The 25,178-nt window shown below is 46.4% G+C and overlaps 1 protein-coding gene across 2 annotated transcripts in view; it reads right to left on the reverse strand.

Annotated features, from left to right (window-relative positions):
• Window positions 1–2,241: 2,241 nt before the first annotated feature.
• The window catches only part of PTGFRN (prostaglandin F2 receptor inhibitor), a 71,692-nt gene continuing 48,755 nt past the window's right edge, over window positions 2,242–25,178 (reverse strand). For both annotated transcript variants that reach the window (XM_040582964.1, XM_040582965.1), the window contains 3 exons: window positions 14,145–14,252; window positions 7,147–7,452; window positions 2,242–5,882 (listed from right to left, as the gene is read on the reverse strand). In XM_040582964.1, the coding sequence (XP_040438898.1) occupies window positions 5,716–5,882; window positions 7,147–7,452; window positions 14,145–14,252 (581 nt within the window). In that variant the 3' untranslated portion in view covers window positions 2,242–5,715. The remainder of the gene's footprint in view (window positions 5,883–7,146; window positions 7,453–14,144; window positions 14,253–25,178) is intronic.

The raw sequence follows: 25,178 nt of genomic DNA on the forward strand, positions 1-25,178 counted from the left end.
CTGTATTTAAGGTGTATTTACCTTGCACAAGAATGAGTGGTGCCTTTTTCTTCAGTTTGCGTGTCCCACAGCTTCAATCAGTTGCTAAAGGCTCTTCCTTGAAACACCATCTGTCCCGATACCTGCCGGGCAGACCTCAGCCCCCTGCAATGAGAAATGTAGAAGATCCCACTGAAAAGGCAAAAACCATACATTTCCTCGGAAGATTTGCATGACCTGGCTTTACCTTCACATGATAAAGAGCAGGCAGGTCTTTTCACGCATCCTACGCAACACCAGTCAGCTTCAGCCCTGCGGAGGTTTTAGGACTGGCTCTGATCTGAGAGGGCCGTCAGCCAGAGCCATCGCAGCACAGCTAGGCTCTCGTAGAACACGTGCCACCGAGCACATTGCCTGAGCCTGATGCTACATAAACCACTGACCTCTCAGGCTCTGGCACAAAAGTGCTTTTCAGGCTGCCTCTATGGCAGTAGGCAGCTAGATACCTCTATGGGCAGGTAGCTGAGCTGAACCCATAGCGGATACAAGGTGATGCTGGAGACTCAGTAACTCCCGTCATTCACTGCAACACTCAGGCAGTTACTTGCAAGTATCCCCCTTCATCTCCAGGCTTCCAAGTTTCGGCTTTCTTTTTTATGATAAAATCCTAGCATGCTTACAAGAACAGTATTAAGATCCAGGTCACCCTGGAGGGTGGGGGAGGCAAGAGGATTTCATAAAACTAATCCAAACTTACCAGTAAGCTATAACCTGCACAGCTAGAGGCCAACAACTGCTGTCCCACAAGCATGCCACACTTTACTCACAGATGCGTTAAACGTCTACAGCTGCCAGAGGCTCTGCTGAGGGATCAGAGACCATTTATGATGTTTTTCTACCCCAGCGGATGGTCTCTGTCATGCCTTAAGAACTTACAGCTTGGTGCCACCTCCCAGCTTCCTATAAGCGTGCTCTACAGGGGACATCTTTCCATGTCAGCTGCAACGTCACCGTCTGGAAAGAAGCCAAAGGTACATGCTTTGCTGTCAACTGGCCTGCGCTGCAGCCACCTCGGACCGAGCACGCACCAGTCTGAACACAAACCTGCCTTGCCAAAGCCTGTCTTGGCCTCCCAAAACCACCTCTGCCCGAAGCAACTTCTGGTTGGAAAGCAAGCGTGCTGGTTCCGGCTGGGAGAGAGTTAATTTTCTTCATAGCTGGTATGGGGCAGGTTTGGGTTTGTGCTGGGAACAGTGTTGATAACACAGGGCTGTTTTCGTTACTGCCGAGCGGTGCTCGCACAGAGCCAAGGGCTTCTCTGCCCCTCACCCCACCCCAGCAGCCAGCGGGCTGGGGGGCACGAGGGGCTGGGAGGGGGCACAGCCGGGACAGCTGCCCCCAGCTGGCCCAGGGGGGATCCCAGCCCACACAGCATCATGCTCAGCACATACACCTGGGGGAAGGAGGAAGGAGAGGGGGATGTTCAGAGTGATGGCGTTTGCCTTACCACGTGCTGCAGCGCTGCTCTCCTGGGGATGGGTTGACCCCTGCCTGCCCATGGGAACTGGTGAATGGATTCCTCGTTCGGTTTGCTGGCACGTGGGGATGTTGCTTTACCTATTAAAGTGTATCTCAGCCCAAAAGTTTTCTCACTTTCACCCTTCCGATTCTCTCCCCCATCCCACCAGAGGGGAGTGAGCGAGCGGCTGGGTGGTGGCTTGCTGCTGGCTGGGGTTAAACCACAACAGGTCACCTCCTCGCTGCACTATCACCGTGTCCTTACATGGGTGCTGGGGGGAAAACATCTTAAATTCAGCCATCAGTAAGGTAAGCAGGAAGTTTACTTCCAACATTACCGATTTTTTCCTGGTACCTTGAAAACGAGAAACCTCAGGAAGGGTTCAAGGAAGATTCAACACCTAATGCCCAGGTTTTACAGCAGATATTAAACACACACTCCTGTGACTCCTAGCCCTAGGTAATCAGAAACTCCCCCAACAAAAAAGTTGATTTACAGTGGGATAGAAACAGGTCAGACTCAGAAAACAGTTACATTCTCCAATTCATCACACAAAGGTGGGCAAATAGTTCAAACTTACTGTAAAATAGAGTTTGTGCTTATTTTACAGGGTAAACAGTGCTGGAAACAGGACTGTAAGGTTGACATTTCATACCCTTGCCCCAACGATGGGGTCTGCATACATATGCAACATGCAAGGAAAGAACTGCCCACACACCTCACACATCCAGACAGCACAGACATAATCAAAAAGGCTCGCTCTTTATTTTAAACATAAAAAGAAACATTTTACACAGCATTGTTAGAACTATTCAGTACCTGCATTCCAGGATTGTGCCAAACACTTTATTTTATAACTTTGAAATTAAAACAAAAGAAAGAAAATATCTTGCCCTTCTGCTATATGATGTTCAAGCTTGTCCTGGATCAAAATTCCAAGTGCCTGGAGGAATTTACCAGCATAACCAGGAGATGTGGCAATGCGAACAGAGGAAGATCAACGTGAGCCCTTAGGATACTTTGACAATACCACAGGTTGCAGCAGGGAGGATATGGATGTTTGCACTGCATCTCAGGCAGCTTACTCTTCTGATACTCTGCAAGTTTAATACACAACCAGATGCACACACACCTCCACTCACACAAACCCTGGTCACACAGGAAATAATAATAATAAAAAACATGAAAAGTGACCTAGCTTCTTTTTTTTTTTTTTTTTTTCTCCATTAGAGATAAGATTCCCACTCTATTTTAAAAAAAGGGGATAATACAAAATTGGCACAAGTAGAAGGAAATCTGGCAGGTAAGTATTGCCCCTCAGCTCCTAGCCTTCCAACTACAGCAAATACAGGGTGGAAGGGGATGCAGCATTGCCTTCCAAGGGGCTGGCAGCAGGATGAGCTAGTGGTGAACTTGCTTCACTTGGAATGACAAAGATGGTTTGTTACGGGCCATGAAAGAAGGTCAGCATTAGCTAGGGACATGGGGATCTTTCACTAGAGGTGCAGGGAGCCCTGACCAAAATAAACCTGAGTTTTTTCCAGCAGGGAGAAAGTGTGCTATGCCGTGTGTTTGTAAAGAGCTGGCGGTTCCCTGCTCATTCATTCCCTAATTATTGCATTACAGTCACCATCCTCTTCCCCTAAAACTTAACCAAGAGCACATAAATGAGGCGTCAGCCTGTGAGGACAGAAAGTGACTGATGCTGTGCTTCAGACTTCACCACTACTACCACCCCTCCCAAGATGCCCCAATGCCACAGGCCTTCTGTAAAGAAAGCAGATGTTAATGCAGGAAGGAAGCTGCTAGATCAATGTGGGAAGGACAGCCGGCATCCCAACCATCAGAAGTGCATTCCATAACGTCCAAGGAAAAAGCAAGATTTCACTATAGCAGACAGACAGGAGAAGAAGAAAAATTCTTGCTGTCAAAGTAATATCTGAGTGAATAATTTCCTCAACTCTATTCCTCTGGGAAAAGCATCACTACAGATTTCTGTGCTTTCAGTGTGGAAGCTGGAGACTGCTTCTGCCCTGTTCCTCAGCAGAGGCAGCTATGTCTGCCTGCAACACAGGCCTTTTCAGAGCTCTTCCAGAAAGAAAAACATCAGACCAGAAAGAAAAGTTGCTATGAATGTTCAGGCCAAAGTCTTTCAGGGGTTTATAGTTTCAGGTGTCCCACGTGAAATGTCTTAAGGAGTCAAATAACTTGCAAGCCCCAACGCTGCAAATCAAGTCCATTTTGAAGATGTCTCACATTCAGCTTTCAAAAAATCATTGGACACCTCTATGAATACCTATATATATATGTGACTGCACGTGGGAAGCGAAACAGTCTTCTAGAAAAAAACCCTCACACCAGCCTCAAAACAAAGGTCACAATGCAACACAGGGAAAAAAAAAAAAACCCAAAACAATAACACACAACACCCAGACTGAGAAAACTTACCACAAAAAAAAACAATTTTGGAATAGCTACAGTATTGAGTGCAAGGTTCCACAACACCAATGTGAAATGAAGCCTTCATAGCAGATACTAGATCTGCAGCTCCTCTGGAAAATGCAATGGGATGAGCTGTTAGTAAAGCAGGTTGTCTAGTACATAACTAACGTCTAGACTGGCTGCTGCACACCACAGCCACTACCTCCCATGGGTGCTCTCCTTCAGTATCTTTTATCTTAAAAATATCTGGAAAGGATTGAGCCCTACCTACCCTTAAGTCCACATTTCTCACCCTTCCTGATGTGAGCCAAACCCTGGCTGTGACATCAGACTGCGGTACAGCCCTACTTCCTTGTTTGTTTATATACAGTATCTTTATTCTGACTTTTATTGCTTAAAATACCAGCTGTGCTGGGAAGACAGAACTGCCTGAAAAAGGAGCTGCCCCGCTCAGGAGCCAGGTCAGTGTATGTGGAAGACCAGAGCAGGACTTCTATTCTATAGCACCTAGGAATAGGTCTCAAACCCACGGGGAAAGCCCTGCTGCAGGCCCATGTACGAGACCAGGACCAGTGGAACCTGAGGGATTCTTGCTGCCCTCTTGGGCTTGCTCCTATTCCTACCCTGAGCTGCACTTCAGCTGCTGCAGATATCTCAGACTATGCTCACAGGTTCAAGGGTTACCACTGAGTGACTGGCAGAAGCAGCACTGCGGTCTGGTCTGTGCATTTGGTAACACATAGTTTACAAATCTTCTCTAAACGTCATCAGCTGGCAAACTGCAGACAAAGATCCATCTCATTTTTGTTTTTTTTCTACCCATAAGTCACACCATCACCAGGGGGGTAAGGTCTCCCACCTCTCTGCTGAGGCCAGCAGAAGGCTGGGCCTTGTCTGGGGACACCACGTGCTCCTCTGCCACGAGCAGAACAGGGTCTCAGGCACAATGTGAGCTCTAGTGGGAAGAAGAGAAGGTGGAAGTGTGGGAGAGAAGGTGGCCATAAGCAGACATCCAACAAATGCTCATCTGAGGACTGACCCTTCAGGGTTGCCAAGTCAGCCCCTATTCACCCCAGCTAAGAGCTTTGAGCACTGGAAAAAAAAAAAAAAAAAAGTGTCTCAAAGACCTTCAGGCAAGTTACATTTTGGGGTTAACTGCAAATCCTTTGAAAGCCAGGGAGGACAAAGCATGCTGACAACCATAAACCAATTATTTGCTGGAACAGCCTCAAGAGACACCAGCAGAGGAACCTTTTCTTCAACCTTCAACCCAACACAGAGAAGTCTGTGAGATACCAGGGTGGACAGAGAAAGGGAACAGGATGGTGTGATGGGGGTAGAGGGGAAAACTAGATCTGTTAGTACAATAGAAGTCTAATGCTTCTGCCACCCCCTTCATTACCCTGCCCATCATGCTTTCACACAGGGACATCTTTTCAACACCAAGAGGGTGGGAGGAAAAACCTCGCCAAACAAACAAACAAAACCTTAGTCATTTTTGTCACAGGGTCCTGCTGAAAGAAGGCTCAACAATTTGCACATTAGAAGGACATGATCCCTATGCAGAAAGTGCTGCTGGAAAAGGAGAACTCTGAGTCGCTAAATATGGCCTGAATGCTCTCAGGACGTGAGGTGTAACAAGGAGAAGCTTGAGGTCCAGGCTGAAATCAGAGAGGAAACACACTGTATTGTCTGGGCCTGTGAGTGAGTGTCTCAGCACAGTCCGAGAGCCCTGTGAGTCTCTCCTGAAATGCAAGTGTGTCCAGCTCCCACGCTCAGTCCATCTCCATCGACATTAGCCGGCGACGCTCTCGTCTTGTTTCCTGCACTTCCTTCTTGCAGCACCAACGGGAGCTGCAGTAGCCAATGAGGCAGGATAAGAGTCCAATGACAGTGGCCAGACCGATGCCAATCAACAGGGGATACTTGAAAGCATTCAGAACTGAAAGAGGAAGGCAAAGTCATTAGATAATTACTGAGAAATTCAGAGGTCCCATTCATTTGTTCTTGCCTAAAAAAGGAGAAAATCCCACATTATTCAGTCATGGGCAGATTAATTGTTTCAGAAGGAAATTAAACCAATTTTCCTTCTTGATTTCTGTCTTTTGAAGTTTGGAAAATTGGTCTTTTACTGGACTCCCTTACCTCCTCACCCTAATTATTTCTCTAATGTTTCAAAGCCTCAAGGAGGCTGGAAGCACCAGAGGAGCCTTGGAGTGAGATACTAAAGCAGAGCTAGTTCCAAGATGTATCCCATTACCTACCTGTTCCTCCAAACAAAGGCCTTGCAGAGTTTCCCCATCAGAGGCAGACTATGGCTGCACACTTCGTAATATGTTTCCAAAAGGCAAGGAGTGGACTACTTTAAGTTTTGCTTGATTAGAACTACTCATACAATACATTCACTACCACTCAGCAACCCTGTCTAATCAACCTCCGAAGTTGGTACCTAAACAAGAAATCTGATTTGCACTACTGTTCCGTTACAAGGCAGGGTCAAGAGCTATAAGGAGTTTGAAAAGTACAGTTACAATGGTTATCTGCACAGTAGGGAGAACAAACCCTTCTGTTTCCTTTAAAGTTCATGGGACTTTCTAATATGACCTTTCCTGGAAACGATGACAAGCAAGCAACTAGTTCAAAACCCCTCCTGCATTAATCTTCCTCCTTAGCTACATGCTGAATGCAGCACCTAGTGTGCAACTTGCTTCTCATGAGGTCTAGCAACACCTGCCACTCAGGTTGTAAAGCAGACAAGGCATTAAGTGTGAAGCAGCATGTCTCGTTAGGAGAGAGAGGAAGGAGTCAGAGCTCTCACTTTCTGTTCTCAGCTTTGATGCTAACCACAACACTACAGCACGCCCTATCTGCAAACCAAGGCTTCCTCCTGCAGGCAGCAGAAGGGTTAATACTTGGAGAGAACACTATGCCTTGATTGAAAGATGCTCCAGCTATGCAAAACATCACCAAGAGATGGTCAGGAAAGAACATACTCCAGTATTATGACTGCAATCTGTTCAGGTCTATCTAGTCTACAGAATCTGGAATCAGAAGCTGTGAACAATAGAAAAGGATAAACAACACCACCTAACGAGATTCTCACAGGCACCTTTAAAAACAGTTATGGGAATATTTGTCACAGAAAGATATAACAAGGTGTTTTAAAAAAATAAATAAATAGTGTAACACACGTTGCAATCTCTTACCATCCATTTTCACAGATAGAAAGATGGGTTTGGCTTTGATGTCAGGTTCCCGCTGCCATACACCGGTGGCAGATCGCACCCACGGGGTCACTACGCAGTAGTGGTTCCCAAAGTCATGGTCCTCACAGCCATGCACACGGAGCCGGAATTCCAGCGGGCTGATTCTTTCCAGGCTGAGATCACTGCTGCCATTTCTCCTGCTCTGTGACACAATCCCTCTTCGGTCCAGTGAGGCCAGCAAGATGGGCTCTCTGTCCAGTGCAAAGGAGCGCACAGCGAACCAGGAGACATCAAAGGACATATCATCTGCATTTGTGGACAAAGAATTTAGACATATTGGTGAGCTCTGAGAAGTATTCACAGTGCTGCTTCTTGGCAGAAGGATTAATCAGCAGCATAGCCAACACTGGCCTGACAGCGGAAGAAAAGAAGGAAAAGAAAAAAGACAGTGCCCTAAACATGTCCTTTCTAGGAAGATTCAAGTAGTGAACTGCAATGAAATGCACTGGCAGCAAGGATGTAGCTGCACGGGAAGGGTGACTTACCACAGGGACAACAAAGAGGAGACTTCTTGCTTTCCCACCTGCTATCCTAAAATTTGCGTTTAATCTCTGGTCTAAGTTTTCACCAAACAGACCTAGTGTCATAGGAAGTTCTACAACCATGCTGAACCCACAGTGAAAAGGGAGTGGAAGGTATTTGCTAGCAGAGGGATTTGCAATTGCTATCTTCGTGCAGGGTCTATGCAACCACAAAGACTGAAGGCTCTTTCCTGAAGGCCCCTTCCTTACATTTAGTCTGCCTAAATGAATACAGTGTTTCTAACACAGAGCACACAACAAAATTTCTACAGAAGCACAAAGCATTCTGGAGCAAAGCCTGACCACGAGGCTTGAATACATTTTTTTTCCAGAGTTGTGGGTTACTGTCACACATCATCAGGCATTATGCCTTGTACAAGTTTTACCACCCAAGGAGATAGTCTATAAAATGCATTTGCAACACCTTCCACATTTAACATAGCTGACAGGCAGTCAGAGTTCATCAGCACGTCTAGCTTTTTCCACGTTCATGCAAGATCCTATTGATCCCATTAGCAGATCCCAGCCAACTCTATTAGGCTGATGTAGCTGAGTATCTGCTTTTAAAATCACTGCTATTCTTTGCTAACACGAGCCCAGCAACACCTGTCATAGAGTCTGAAACCTGGCGTGACCCAGAGCACAGAAAGGAAAGCCTGCTCACTTGTTTCATCAACAGCTCTTCCCTCCTGGCATGTCAGCAAACTGATGGGCCTAAACTGGAAACAGAATTTACTATTTCTGTCCTGAGCTTCAGGTACTTGGCAGAATGTGTGCGTAGGGCTTAACCTGGTCACACCTAAGGCGGTCGCAGTGATTTTGGTGATGTATCAAACCTCCGTTTGCTAGCATTCAGATGTCTGAAAAATACAGTACTGGCAACCTGACATTTAAAACCAGTCTTTCATCTAATTGTGTTTGCTCTTCTCTAAATTTGAAGCCCTAAACCTGCTGCTGTACTGAAGTAAAGGGACATCCTCAGCTCTGCTACTTGAAGGACAGCATCAGCTGGCCAGGTAGAACATTCCTCCTTACTGCAGACAACAAACCCCCCACTGTTTGGGATCTAATTAACTTCCTCTTAAGGTGCACTGGTTTTACACACGTCTTCAAAAACAGATCAAAAAGAAAGCACATGTTACTACCGGAGATGCTGGCTGACCGAAATGTTTTGGGACACCAGCCAGTGTCCTGCCCTGCCTGCCATGGCCAGGTGCTCCAGGTGACAGCACAGAACCTCAGGAGAGCACCCAGACTGTTTTGCAGCCCTACAGCAGGAGTAGGTCTCCCAGTCCTACACAGGGGTCCAGCGTAGGTCGTATGGACCAGCAGCCCTCAAAACAACCACTTCTGCCTATCATACTACAAATACTACTATTAGTTACTTGGCAGAGCACCCAGACGGTTTCCTTTGAAATTAAAGTTAATAAAAATTACCATAAGCACATGTTCGGTTATCGGGACCAAACAGCCCTCTGCTTTGTGTACTCATCCAGCTGTCTGTGGGAAGCAGGGCCTCTACTGGAGAGAGCTCCCTTTCTATAAACTAATCTTCATCTCTGCTGCCTGTTTATGCCAAATACGGTAACAGCACCGGTCCACAGGCAGGCACGTGGGGAACAACCAATTCCTTCCAAAGATCATCGAGACTGCCATTAGCTCTTTTGTTTCCAGGTACCATAGGGAGCATATGGACACCTTCCAGGCCAAGTCCAACTATGCTGAAAACACCACTTGCACTTGCTAAAAAAGGTTTAAACAATAAATTTAGATATCAAAAAAAAAAACCTCTAGCCTTCAGATTCCCAGGCAACTTGCTACCTTTGAAGAATTCCTTCTTTTCAGTCTCGGTTAATTTGAGGTTCCCTTCCCTCCACGTACAAAGATGAGTACAGGCACTTGTTGTCATTTTGAAATAGCTGAATCTATCTTCTGTAATTACAACATGGGACGACAGTATTATGCCAAGATATTTTATTAGTCAGTATACACAGTGTGCAATTAGTGACTCACTACAGACAGTCAGAGGGAGGATTTGGCTCCGAGTACTCTTTGTCACTATCCTCCTTGAAACAGCTTAACATAGCAAAGTCATCTGATTCATTCTATACATCTCTAGTTTTCATGCAATAAAAACACAGGAAAATTTAGCAAAAGCAGGACATAGATCAGGTGCTTTCTAAAGGTCAGTGATGAACAAGCCTAGCAGCTCCCAAGTGCTAATATATATATGCAGTTTCACTGCCACAGAACAGGTCACAAACTGGGCTTCCCAAAAGTATCTGTTCCATTCCCCACACACCTTGCATCAATGTTGACAAGTCACTCTTCCAATTTTTGTCCTCAATCTACAAAGACCAAACCCAACCACAAGAACCTCACTCACACTTAACACTACTTCCGAAAGGCTTCTTTCACTGGTTCCTTCTGTGCTCCACAATGTTGTAAGTAGTGTGGGACACCCGGAAAAGGTGCCCCATGTTAGAGGAAAGCATAACATCCCAGTGCCAAGCTCAGAAGGCCATCAAGGACCTCAGTGACCCCAGGTCATGCAACTCAGCTTTCATAAAGGAACACAAAGCACTGGGAGCTGGATGCTTCAGAGCTCTGTGAGCAGAGTAATAGTGGTGCTGTGCTTCCTCCCCTCCTTGGCGAGGATCATCAACATGTAAAGCACATCTCTACGCACATTTCAATTTGACACACAGGACTAAGCTGTCTGGGTCTTAGCTGCTTCCCTGGCCAATCACTCCTCAAAACAGGGAATCCTATTTCTAGACCAGCTCTTAGGAACCATACACTTCCACTGCTTAGAATGGAGCTCTCTCAGCATCTTGTTACAGTGCTGAATCACAATTTTGAGACCCTTTTTGTTTACTACATTTAAATGAGGTTGAATAGGGCTTCCTAGAGAGCTGAGCAAACCACTTCAAGCCATACAAGAGGTAAACAAGCTGGTTTTGTTAAATTCTCCAGAGTGCCCACTGGGTCTGTCTGGAGCAGATAAAAACCCATCTCCTTTCAGGCACAGTAAGTAATACTTTTAAATCCCTAAGCACACAGCCCAAGAAGGGGTGATCTGGGAAGTCTGGAGAGATCGTTTGTGAAAATGTGTATTCAACAGAAATATCAGAAGCAGCTTTTATATCTTCAGGGCACAGAAGAACTACTATTCCCCCCTGACACACACATACTCCCCTCACATCAATTCAAAACACCAACCACAGCTGCCAAGCCAAAGGAGCGGTTCTTTAGATGGAACAGCACTGCCATGTACTGAGCTTAGTAATACACACTCAATTTCAGCAGGGTCTCAAAGAAGCAGAGGAAATTAAAGCACGCAGCAGTCACGCCAAAACCTTTTCCACCCTTTTGCAAATTTCCCACAGGGTGGGTACACACAGAGTACTGTGAATTGCCTCTACCAGACAAGGGTCCAACCAGTAAGTAACACTTCTAGAAACAAACGGATCGGTCTAACTATAACAAGGGGCACCGACAAAGATCATCGGTCATTTAACTTTTCCTCAGCTCCTTGAAAGTACTTTATTTTTCTGATTGCGCATACAAAAAGGGAGAAGAGGTGGCACCTGACATCTCAACTTAATACAGGAATCATACATACTAACCCACACGTGTGCTTGCAAAGATGAGTGCTTATATGTACAGGAGCAGAGCTGGCTGGCACACCGAGTGTGTCCGAAGTGTTTTGGATGAGCATTTAACAAGATATCCTATGAAATTCCCTGATCCTTCTTTGCTCACCATGGCCCAAAACACAGCCATGCAGCAGGTCTGACACCAGAAGATTAGATGGCCTTTGAAAGCCAACATGCCCCTCGGGAGAGAGTCAAATGGAATTGCTCTGCTCTCCTTTTCTCATCGCATTCCCAAATGGAAAGACCATGTCTGTACTGCTGTCATCTGTTTTCTTCTAGGAGATGCTGGCAACTCTTGCACTGTTTATCTGATTCCCTGCTATAGGCTTTCTCTAACAACATGCCTCATTTCTCCACTGGGATGAGACAGCCCCGTCATTTTCACAGTCTGTCCAATGTTCAGCACTAATTTAAAAAGCAAGTTCTTCATTCCAATTGTGAATTAAATTGTGATACTGACCGAGCATAGAGACATGCCAGAGACAGGATGCAGGGGAATACTGTCACTACTGAGGTGTTACATCTGTCTGTTACCATATGAGCCCTTACGGCCCTTCTTCACCTGACCTGCTCCGCTAACCCCACTGCTCTAGTCCCCTCCATCTCTCAAGGCCAAGGTGGCAGCCTGACAAGGGAAGGCTGCGCATCCTACAGCTGTTGCACAGATTCCAGCTGTTCCTGGCAGCTCTTCTGCCCCTCTCACCCAGAGGACCAGCAAGGACCGGAGGGGCCAGCTTCTCAGGCCCATAGGGAAGGTCCAGCTGGGGTTTCTCCAGACAGCATGGCTGGTTAGCCCCCAAATCCTTCTCATTCAACAACTGGAGGCTCAGAGCACAGACTGAAAGTTTCCTTCAAAACCTGCCACAATGTCACACTTTACTCCATTCTAGGTGTTGTCTGTGCCTCATCCGCCCCATTGCAGATGCAAAAAAACCCCCAAACTCAAAACAAAAAGAAAACCACACCAAACCAAAGCCCACAAGGCAGAGATCTGCCGTGTTCAAAATGACATTACCCAGCTATGGAACAGGTTACAGTGCTGATGTTTAAAACTCTACACTGGCTGCTCATGACAACTGGAAACAGCATCATTTCCAGCTCCAGGTGCCATCTATCAATTCAACAGACATCCAAGAATCCCTATGAAGTTTCCCAGTTAAAACTTAATTGTGCTGATGGGCAGCTCCTCAAAGAGGACACCTTTCTACTTCTCTCCCTTTGACTATCCTTATCTTGTCAGTGCTTATCCTAGTCTCAAGCTACCTAACACACAAAGAGCCATCACAAACTCAACCGCAGCCGAGCACTGACAGGAGAGCCCCACGGTTACTAAGTGGCCTCTTTTCAAGTTTTAAGTGAGTCAGGGATGCTGAGACCTCTTTCACAAGGCAACCCCAAGCTTATTTTAGCTGTCGAACCGCAGCAGAAGCAGCAGCTGCTCCCTGCCAGCAATTACTGCTTTGCAAAGGCAGGCAGCTGCTGCGGGCACTGCCTTGCAACAGTACCTGTAAGAGCCTGGGCACACCTCAACTTAGAAGAGACTTCCAGCCGAGCAGAAACCGCAGGACAGACTAAGGTATATGTACAGACATAGGTCACTACTTACTGTGTCCAATATCCCAGGCTATAAATCTTTTGACAGTAATAAAGTTTACTCAGCTTTTTCCTCCCTTCCAAGCATTTCAATAATAAAATCTACAGACTTCTATCATTTTTTCACAGGCAGCACACAACTGTAATCTAGCAAGCTGCTTCCCTGCTACACAGACATCTTGGAATTTCAAAGTGATGGGCCTTTACTAAGCTTGATACCTCACCTCATCAGCTATTGCATTATAAGTAATATTTACTGCACAGCACCTCTTTCATAGCGGCTTACACGTAGATTTCAAAGTTTCACATGAATCATGACATCTTTATATTTAGGTATATACATTTATATATTTATATTTCCATACCTGCAGATTAATCTTAAATATGTTTTTATATTTTTAATATATATATAAATTACTTTTTAAAAACCTAAACTCACTCCAAACCCAAATTTTGGGTACAATAACCAGAATTATTATCACCATATTTTGATGAAGAGCAGCTCAGGCAATGCTTGGCAAAGCAGCTAGATTTTGAGCAATTCTCTTGAACTCTTCAGCTCTTTATAAAAATTTACCTTTGATGTATCTGCCAGCCTTTTCACAACAATTACTTACTTTGTTTCTTCTTCCACACAAAAAAGGAGGCTTACCTCTGAAGGCATCAGCAATAAACATTCATTTTTGTCATTTCAGTTATTGTGATTTTTAGATTTACATTAAGCCTTAAATTCACTCTGAACTGTGAAGCTGACCAGCCAGGTGACTTTAAGATTTGTTTACAGATGGCCATTTTCTCCTAACAGGTTTTGCCAGTGGTCCTCCTTTCCAATGAAAGAAAAGAGGAATAGTTTTCATGGCCCATCTAGTGGTTGCAAGCTGAGATTGTCAGCAGTGGGGTCAGTTGGTGCAGCCAGCTCAGGGGGGCTTAGCAGCAAGAACACTTTTTCCCCCTCCCCTCAGAATGTGAAACAAAACCCCCCTTGGCTTAAATTGGGCTGTGTAAAGTAAACATGCTCTCCTGTATTTATCTAGTTCTATAGGATTTTTCAATGCTGGTTCGCAATTCTCCAGCCTCACTCAAAGGACATAAGGTCGAAACTGCTGGCATTACTCTGCCTGGTGAAGGCAAATGAGTTACAAATAAAACAATTCTGCCAAAATACCTGGCTCAAGTGTCATTCCTTCCGTTGTGATGATACACAGCAAATCTGCCAGTTCACCCTGGTAAATCGTCGGGTTGTCAGAATGCACTGACACATTAAACACGGGACCTAGAAAAGAGTAACCACAGTTATTCATGACAGGCTTTTCTTCAGTGTCCAAAACCTTTCTTGCATGTTTCTGAAATATTCTCTGCTAGTTTGTGCAGACAGAGCTCTGAAGTAGGGATAAGCATTCATGGAAGCTTTTATAAAATAGTTATCGATTTTTAGCCTTTAATTCCTGCACTAGGATAAAGCACTCAAACTGCCAGATCTGTCACTCAACCCAGATGCTGCTGCCCAAGCCTTCTACTGTCCTGCACGAAAGGAGCCAGTCTTCCACTGGTGACTCCTCTAAAAGCATGAGAGTTCAGGTCTTCTGGCTAATCCCACATGGATCTTTTTGGCTGAGGCCGTCAATAGGAATTCAAGTTAGAGCAAACCAATGTTTTAACAACACAGATGGTTCTGCTACAGAACTAAACCACAGACAACAGGAAAAGTGCATCTGATAACACTTTTCTGTGGGTTTTCCTTCTAGCTCTGCCACAGATAGCTTCTTCTGTCTCAAAAGGTACAGTAACTCCTTCAGTTGCAAAGTGGCGATGATATCAACAAAAACCATTAGGCTGTTATGAAATGCTCAGGCACCGTGACAACACATGGTGTTTGACTTCCAAGACACCTAAGTTAAAAAAATAAAACTTCTCCAAATTTTGACAACTAAATCTCCCACGCAGAAGTAACAAAACCACGTCTCAGATTATACCAACATGGCTAGTATTCTCTATTTCACAGGGCAGAAACTGAAGAACGTACCAAAATACCTTTAAGTGATTTCTCTACTAAACAAGGCAAAGGAGATGAGTAGGAGGAAAGCTGAGGCTAATGGTGGCCTCTGGGATGGCTCTGGGGGAAGGGGCCAAAGAACTGAAGGAGGAACTTGGGACTCAGATTGCGAACTAGCCCTTCTTACCCACCCTGGACCCCATTAGCTACTATCATTACCTGGCTCTGCAACCTCTGGGACAGCAGCAGCAACAACAAGAAGCATGGGAAGATGGTTTGGGAGGAATGAAAAACTGTTGGAATATTTGCCCTGCTCCTTTCTTACACGCTACTCTTTTAGTAGAGGAACCATAAATTTAAATCCACTGAAGATCAGAAGCAAACAATGTTTTTGGTGGAGAACATTTAAGGAAATCATTCAAGACAACCCACTTGTCTCTTACCTTCCCAAGAGGTTTCTGCGGGAAGCTATGCTGATAACTCACCACACCGGGCAAACTTATCACATCACTTCCAAACTGAGCTTCTGGAAAGAAACTTGGATGTGCCATGAAGCTACAGCGGTCATTTTTGGTGAAACTATTCTAGACTACAAGGGCCTGGCTTGTTTTGGTCAGCAGAGATTACACAGCACACTAAGAAATGAATTCCAATTACAATACAATAATTACTTCTGTGGCTTCCAAAATTCCCCTTAGAATTCCCACTGAGCACAATGTGCTGCTTTTTGTTATACCATAAATTCCTAACAGCCCTCTGCCCCAGAAGCAGTTGTACTTTGTACACAAGAGCAGTACAAAGACATATAATCTCAGAGGTTCGTATACATTTTGACAGTAGATATCCTCCCAACAAGCAAGAGTGAAAGGGTGGTGAAGATGCAATGGGGGTTACACATGGAACACAAGCTGAGACTCCTACATGCTTTTGCTAGAACATATTTAAGGAAATAAAAGACCCAGAACGCTTTGAAGGTCAGCTGTTCAGGTAGTGACCTCACGAGCAGGCTGCAGCCCTAACTTAAGCTCAGCATGGTGGGATCCTTTTCTGGGGAAATGGAGAGAGATTAATTTGATTGCATCCTCAGCCTCTATACAGACTCTCTATGTGAATCCAATTTGTTTCCCGGCATTCACACCCCCTCCAACCGTATACCTCTTGCAGCCCATTTGCTTATTCATCTTCAAATAAACCAAGACATTTTCTATCATTTTCTTTGGAGCAGTGCAGGCAGAAGTTCAAGGTCCTAGAGGACTAAAGGCAGCATGGACCAGGACACCCCAGCCAATTGTAACCAGAAAAATCTGAAGCTGCATGTGAACTGTCACAGCAACAGAAACAAAGAGACTGTCAAAATCTGCTAGGAACATCCCTGCATTCCCAGCACATACCCTCGGCCACACTGATCAAAGGCAAACCGGCACCGTAATAATCCTGGCACTGTCTGTAGCCTGGGGTCTATCCTAAGTCCCAGCAGTGAGCGAGGTGACATCATATCGGGAATACGGGACATGTTCTACTCCAGCAAACAGGCTCTCTGTCCTGCCTAGATGCTGTCAGGGATTTAGCAAGGGAGATGAACTGCATGATCCCCACTTTGTCAGGCTAAGGATGGGCTGCCTTACCCCTGTCCTGGCAGGGCAAACAAGGAGAGACAGAGGGTACACACAGACAGGGCTTTTCAGGCCTTATTTCTAGGTTGAAATCCAGGCATCTACCGCATTCAGCAGGCACTGGCTTCAAACCCTGGCACGCCAGCAAATCACTAATGCAGAGCGGAGCCTGAGCACTCCTGGCCATTGGATGTCACGAGGGTAAAACGCTAGGCTTGTTTGGTCACTCAGCCAGGGAAGGGCCGTGCATCACGGTAACGCAGCCCTCCCTCCGTACCCTTCAGTTCTGGGTCACCGAGCGCATCTCTACCCTGCCTCCCACACGAAGAGCCAAAGCTTCCTGGGCAGAAGGAAGGCTGCTAGGCAGCAGCTGCTCTGGCATTTCATGATCATACTTCCCCCTGGTAAGCCACAAACAGTTATTTCCCTTCGGTTATTTCCCTAGCAGGGTACATCTCCTCCCTGGAGGTACAGATGGTAATCTGCAGGAATCACTATCCAGTGTTAGAGGAACTGGATTTCAAGAGAGAGTCAAGAGATGTGGCAGGGGTTGTGCTCTCCCTTCTCCAGATGAAGAGGGAAAACTATTTATTTATATTTTTTTAAAACCTAAGCAGGCTTCATTACAGTGAAAGTTTCCTAGTTCAGTCTTGAAAACTGCATGATTACAACTTCCTAGGAGAAGCATCTTTCTTCTTTGGGAATATCTCAGGCCTTCTGCCCATGTGCTCCATGCCCTGGGCTTTGGCTGCCCTGATGCATGAAAGGGCAGCATAAAGCATCTTCATATGTGGAGTTTTTTTCCCCCCACTACAAAACACGAAAAGACAGGGGGCTGGACTACAGAAACTATTTCATCCCCAACACTCCACCATAAGGTACACTTGAGTCAGTCATAGTCACCACACAGCCTGGGAAAGATGCACAGAAGCTGATGACATGGCTCTAATTACAGCATGGTCAGGGTTGAAGGGACCTCTGGAGATCATCCACTCCCACCTTCTGCCAAAGCAGGGGCACCCGGAGCAGGTTGAACAGAGTCACGTCCAGGTGGGGTTTGAATGTCTCCAGAGAAGGAGACCCCACAGCCTCCCCCGGCAGCCTGTGCCAGGGTCTGTCACCCTCAGGGTAAAGGCATTTTTCCTCATGTTCAGATGGAGCTTCCCGGGCTGCAGTTTGTGCCCGTTGCCCCTTGCCCTGTCGCTGGGCACCACTGAGAAGAGCCTGGCCCCAGCCTCCTGACACTCGCCCTTGAGATGTTTGTGGACATTGGTAAGATCCCCCTCAGCCTTCTCTGCCCCAGGCTGAACAGCCCCAGCTCCCCCAGCCTGTCCTCATAAGGGAGACGGGCCCGTCCCCTCATCACCTCGGTAGCCCCCGCTGGCCCCTCTCCAGCAGCTCCCTGTCTCTCTCGGCCTGGGGAGCCCAGAACCAGACACAGCACTCAACCCCCAGCCCGTGCTGGTGCCTGGGGCTGTTCCTCCCCAGGGGCAGGACCCTGCGCTGGCCTGGGCTGAACTCCATGAGGTTCCTCTCCGCCCGACGCCCCGGCCTGCCCAGCTCTCCCTGAATGGCAGCGCAGCCTCTGGGGTATCAGCCGCTCCTCCCAGTCTGTCCCACCAGCAAAGGTGCTGAGGGTGCCCTCTGCCCCTCCGTCCAGGTCGCCGGTGAGTAAGTGGAACAGGACTGGAGCCAGCACTGGCCCTGGGGAACCCCGCGAGCTACAGGCCTCCAGCTGGGCTCTGCGCCGCCGGTCACAGCCCCCTCAGCTCTGCCGTTCAGCCCGCTCTCAGCCCCCCTCACTGTCCCCTCAGCCCACCCACACTGCCTGGGCTGGCCTCTGGGGATGTCATGGGAGACGCTGTGAAGGGCCTTGCTGAGGCCGAGGCAGACAGCACCCACCGCTCGCCCCTCATCTACCCAGCCAGTCGCTCCATCACACAAGGCTATCGGGTTGGTCAGGCAGCGTTTGCCCTTGGTGAACCCATGTTGACTACTCCCGATCACCTTCTTTTCCTCCACATGCTTCAAGGTGACCTCCAGGATGAGCTGTTCCATCATCTCTCCAGGGATGGAGGCGAGGCTGACTGGCCTGTAGTTTCCTGGGTCCTCTTCTTCTTGCCCCTTTTTGAAGACTGGAGTGACAGTGGAGTGACAGGACACCTCTCCTGTCCTCCATGACCTTTCAAACATGATGGAGAGTGGCTTGGCAATAACATCTGCCAGCTCCCTCGGCACTCAGGAGTGCATCCCATCATGGCCCACGGATTTGTGGGCGTCAGGTTTGCTTAAGTGATCTCTAATGTGATCCGTCTCAATTTGGGAAAAGCCTTCCTCTCTCCAGACTTTCTGTCTTGCCTCCAGGGTCTGGGATTCCTGACTGTTGGCCTTGGCAGTGAAGAGTGAAGCAAAGGCGGCATTCAGGAACTCCATCTTTTCTGTGTCCTTCACCACCAGGTACCCACCTCATTCAGCAATGGGCCCACATTTCCTCTGATCATCCTCTTCCTATTGATGTACTTAAAGCCACCCTTCTTGTTGTCCTTTAAATCCCTCGCCAGATTTAATTCCAAATGGACCTTAGCCTTCCTCATTGCCTGCCTGTATGTTCTGACAATATCCCCATACTCCTCTCAAGTGGCTTGTCCCTTTTTTCACATCCCATAAACTTCCTTCTTCTGTTTGAGGTTTTCCAGAAGCTCCTTGCTCACCCATGCAGACCTCCTTCCCCCTTTGCTTGATTTCTTACTCATGGGGATGTACCTTTCTTGAGCTTGGAGGAAGTGATGATTGAACATTAGCCAGCTCTCTTGGACCCCTGTACCTTCTAGAGCCCTCACCCATGGGAACCCTCCAAGCAGGTCCTTAAAGGGGCAAAGTTAGCTCTCCTGATTTCCAGGGCTGTAATCCTACTGACTGCCCTGCTTCCTCCACACCAAATGCTGAACTCCACCATCTCACAGTAACTGCAGCCAAGGCTGCCCCCAACCTTCACATCCCCAGCCAGTCGTCCTTTGTGAGTACAAGGTCCAGCAGCACACCTCAACTCATTGGCTTCTCCAACACCTGCATAAAAAGTTATCTTCAATGCTCTGCAGGAACCTCCTGGACTGTGAGCAGCCAGCTGTGTTGTCTTTCCAGCAGGTATCAGAGGGGTTGAGCTCCCCCATGAGAACCAGGGTCTGTGATTGTGAAGCTACCCCCAGCTGTCTGTAGAAGACCTCGTTGACCTCCTCTTCCTGATCAGGTGGCCCGTAGCAAACACCCACAGCAGTGTCACCCATGTGGGCCTGTCCCTTAATCTTTACCCATAAGCTCTTGACTTGTTCTTCATCCACCCCTGGGGAGAGCTCAACACGTTCCAGTTGCTCCCTCACATAAAGAGCAGCTCCCCCACCGCTCCTTGCTGGCCTGTCTTTCCTAAGAAGTCACAACCAGCCATGACAGCATTCCAGTCGTGCGAGCTCCCACCGTGTCTCTAACTGCAATGAGATCACGGCCCCGCAACGGCACACAGATCTGTAATTCTTCCTGTTTGCTCCCCATGCTGCCTGTGTGGGCGTACGGGCATTTCAGCCAAGTAATCCAGCGTGCAGGTTTCCCAGGAGGGGTGCGAGAGGATCCACCACAGTCGCAGGCACCCTTGAGGTGGCTGGCCGCCTGCTGTTCATCTGGGGAGGCAGCTAAGGAACACGTATCACTGCTCTGGTTGGCCTGGCTTATTCCCCAGTTGGATGTGATGGTGTAAGCATTGCCATTTTGGACCCCTCCTCCCTCTCTAATCCCTCAATTAAGAGTCATCTGCACGCCTCCCCTCTCTGTAGAAGGGTTCTGGTCTTGGTTTTGTCCAGTTTTTTTTCTAAGAAAATAAACAAACTACTGACCACTGCTTTTAACCTGATTATAACTTGCCTGACTTGTGTCCCCAGCTTAGACAATTTAGCTTCAGCTGAACTTCTCTGGCAACGGGATGGGAGAAGCAGGAATGAGCTGCACGCCAATCTCAAACAAAAGCAGCAGCAAACCAGTGTTTATTAGTGGGTTACAAGCAAAACCATCACCTTATCTAACTGGACATCCACTTTACTGAAGACTCAAGAACAGCACCTGGGCAAAAACCAGCATGACAGCAAACAAAGGATGCTTCCAGACACATTTTCAAGGCTCCAGAGGGCCTCCCCAGAGGTCACAAAGAACTGTTGGGTTTTCCGCCCCCCGCATCATCATTAACCACAGTATTCCAGAGGCCCTGGATTTAGACTCCACCAAGCAGAGCTTGGCACACAAACCCCAAGTGCTCTTAAGTTTTTACCCTCCAAAACAAAAAACAAAAAAAAACCCCACCAAACCCAAACCTCAACCCCAAACTTACAGATGCAGGAATGTGGTAACAGGGAACTCCCAGTAGACACTGACAACATTGACTACCATCAGGGTCTCGCATCGCCACACTCAAGTGCTTGCAGTGTCACAGGCAGGGTCGGGGAGGTGATGTGAACTCCCCTTCAATGAGATTTGAGTTCATGCTACATTAACACCGAGAAAAACAGAACTCTACAGATAACGGATCATGGGGCTTTGCTCACCTTGCCACCTGTATTTAACAGTTTGAAATACTGTTGTTGGCACCTACTGGTCACTCAGGAGAATAAACAAACCAGAATTTAGTTTCAGTTGCAGGGTTGACAGATCAAGCATGATCCTGTAAAGCTCATAGAGAACAAAGCACAGTTAAGTGTAGGGAAGTTGCTTGCGAGTTTGAAAGCTGAAAAATAACTGGATTTTTGTAACTTTAGGTCTGAAGATAGGTGTCATGCCCTCAGCTGAAACTGAAGACCACAGAAGCATTCCCCTTCCCCTAAATTGCCATCTTCTACTGAGACCTTTGATTTAAACTAAGCCAAAAAAATCTGTTCCTCAATACAGTAAGGCCATATGTAAGCTTATATACAACCCCTAGAAGAAGTTTTCTTCTTTATTAAAGTAATAAAAATTTTATACTAAAAAGCATCTGCAGTCAAGATAGGAATAAAAAGAGTTTTCATGGCATTTCTTGACCTCCGAATGCTTGCTAAACACTATATAACTTTAAACGGAAAGCAAAGAAACCGAGGTTAGACATTTACTAGCATAAATCTAGAGGTGCTTGAAGAGAAACCAGGCTCCAGGATCAGGACCTATTTGGTGTAATTTCTGCTGGACTTTTTATGGCAGATCCCATTGCTCAAACTGCTGATTTCATGCAACCCAGGAAGGAAACTCCAGGATCCAAATCTTATAGCAATACAGTTTTCAGCTAAAAAGTGTATTGCAAATTTTTCCACATACGTAAAACGAAAGGAAAGAATGTTTATAAGCTGCACCAAGTTTGGTTTATTATTTTATGCTCAACCAGATTCACACTGAACAGGTTGCAGGGTGGAAAGGAGGAGTTCAAATTTATTGAGTTAGTTTACTTACAGATTTACATATTGGAGAAAAATAAAAAAATCTAGAGCCCTATTTACCTGATGTCACCCCATTCTCCCTGCTTTCCTTCCCTGCTCAGCAATCCAAACACTTTAAATCTGCAAGAAAAAGAAGGGGAAAAGGAGGAACAATAACCAAAAGCCAGTTAACATCTAGATTTACAACAGAAGAGATCCTAATTACCCGGGTCCTAGATGACGTTTTGGCCTGTTCCATGATGTTTTAGACAGTACTTCTCTGCAAAAATAAGGTATAGTCTTCCCACAGACATGAGTTACCTTTCTTTTCCAGACAAGTAAAATAGAGTAGAGAAAGGTCAAGTAACCTGACTGACAACAGAGATCCAGAGCAGACCGTTCCACCGAAGAGGCCCGTGCCCAGTCCATTACCCAGCAGGGAGGCCACAATCACTGCACACAGCTTTCTTCCTTGCAATCAGCCAGCGCCATGGACCACAAAGCAGGAAAAAATCTGATGCAACCCACAAGTTCTCTGTCTTCCAAAATATTACTCATGTCTGCCCTGGCACCAAATCATTCACTCCTGAACAGAGAGTCCCATGACCTGCCTTTCTCCAGCTAATGAGCTCCTTCACTGGCACTATTCCAGCCTCGTGCCCTCTCCCTGCTTCTTCATGGAACTGTTCTCTAACAAGTTTTATCCCAAGCTTCATAATAGCTGTTACTGGAAGAAGCCCCTAGCAGTTTAGTCTGTGGTTTCTACTTCCAGCTACAACTTAATGCACACAGACACAAAGGCACACAATGACAAAGCATGTTCCTGCCCATTAACAGTGGCTGGAAAATACCAGCCTTTCTTGCCAAAGACTTTCTGCTATATTGCTCTTCATTCATTTCCATGATTAAGGTTTCTTTCCTTTAAGAATTTTCTGTTCTTCTTTCCTGAAACTGAGTATCTCTCGGGGTCATTGCAGGGCATCATTTAATTTTAATTGCAAGTTCAACATCAATACTCAGCTCATATTTCAGCAGCTCTTGCTTTATCTCAGCTTCTTCCAAAGTGAATGATAACACATTGCTGTGCAATGAGCTCACATGCAGATGTAATCCAGAGTTGAAGATTTCATTGAGATGCTTTCCTTAAAAGTTCTCTTTATTTTTGCCTCTCCAGAGCTTTCTGCCCTCTGCTGAATGGCACGGGGGAGGGGGTGGGGGGAAGCCATCTCAGAGCACAGCCAAGCTCCAAATGGTGCTCCTCTCATAACATACTTCTCAATGCAAGATTAAAAGCTTCCTTCTCCCCACTTTCCTCAAGGGAAAGGAAAATAAGTCACTTCTGTGAAAATCCCTGTGAATGTGCTGTGGGCAAAGACACTAAACACTAACCTGGGTTGCCAGGTTCAGGGTAAAAGGGATAGAAAATTAAAGGACAAATGCTAAAGAAGAATTTATGATGTGGGGATAAACTAGGTGGGTTTCACAGAGACTGGGTGCCTCAGCATTAAAAAAAACAGCAGCAGGCCAGCTGGAGCCACCTGAACCAGATGCCTGTACACAGACCTTTATCAGACAAGCACTCTGGTCTCAAGCAAGTTCCCGGCTCTCCGACTCCCACCTTTGGTGGCCAGCTCAACTAAGGCTGGGGGCAAAGGGGAGCATGAAAAAAAGCCCCTCTCCTCCACTGCTCACCCCTTGCAGTGCAAAAGCACTGCCACCGGAGCAACACCTCCAGGTGACCACAACACAAGCGAGAGGTTTCAGTGTGGCTGGATAGGATCACAAGTCTTACAAGAAGCTGTCTTGATACACTGGCTTCAGAAGGACAGCAAGGAACAGAAGACAGGTGTGTTCCAGGCTGAAAGAAAGGCCATGTACACATACATCCTCCCATACCTCAGGAGGAGAGAGGATGCATTTGAGTTTGAGCAGAAATGATGCAATGAAATTAAGAGGAAAATTTAAAGACAAGCACTGACAGCTGCTCTCGCCCCTTGCATTGCTGGGTAACCTTTGAAAAAGAGATGGCAGAACCTCTGTTCTAGACTGGGAAAACCAAAAAGAAGCACTGTCTTCATATGTGACAGCTTCTCCCTGCCCCGCCTCATTAAGCTTAGTTTGCTTACAGCTACTGGACATACAGCAGGCATTCATTTAATGAATTTACATCTCATGATCCATGTTATTCATAAGGCCAGACCAGAGGATTCACAAGATCCTCTCCAGTCGTAAAACATATCCAGCAGAGAACAATCTGCCATAGATTGAATATCTGAAAACTAATGACATACTAGGCTCCTCCTCACCACCACCACCGCCCCCGACTTCCAGTTTATGTAAGTCAGTAGACAAAATTCACATTTCATTTTTTAGTTCAGGAAGTTTCAAATGCCTTTACATTAACATTTCAGATAGTTAACCAAATGGAATAAATACATCCCTCTGCAACAGCAAGTGGAGAAAGAAGAGAGGAGGTCTCTGTTTGCAGCCAGCAAGTTCTGCCTTGAATGGAAAGAATCTGAGCAAGACATTTTCCACAGATGTTCATGGAAAAATATTTCCGAGCACTGCCACATTTCAAACCTATTGTGGCAGGAAACACTGAAGTTTCATGTGCACGCTCCCCAGCTCATATACAAAAAGCTTACAGGCCTCCTGCCATTCAGATAGATCACATTGCACAACGTATATGCACACTGAAAGCCCCTCCTTGAAACATCACTCAACTCAGAGTGATCTGGAAGGGAGTCAAACTGGAGGGAAGGATTTCCAATGCTAACAAGTATCCCCACCTTCTATCAAAGGGGAATCAATAAAAACAACCAAGAAAGAAATTTCTCCTGCCACTAAAAGCTTCATGTAGAGCTCTTTAAGGGCTTCCTTCTGCTGAAAATGCTGCTTCGTATTGATCACCTCCCCACTTCACCTGCCATGGTGCAAACTGAAAATGCTGTCAAAGCCCAAGCCTTCAAAGTAGGGAGGAGAGTGGAATACCTTCTATTTTTCAAAATTATTCTGCCTTATTGTATCCCTTCCAGCAGTCACAGTTAAGATGTCTTTTTGTTACACTTTGAGAACCCCAGAAGTCAGTGCAATTGACTCGTTAGCAGTTTTCCTATCAGGGACAACCACACTCAAACTCATCACACTCCACCCTCCCATTAATT

The sequence above is a fragment of the Falco naumanni genome, chromosome 2 (assembly GCF_017639655.2).
Source record: "Falco naumanni isolate bFalNau1 chromosome 2, bFalNau1.pat, whole genome shotgun sequence".
In the NCBI taxonomy this organism is placed as follows: Eukaryota; Metazoa; Chordata; class Aves; order Falconiformes; family Falconidae; genus Falco; species Falco naumanni.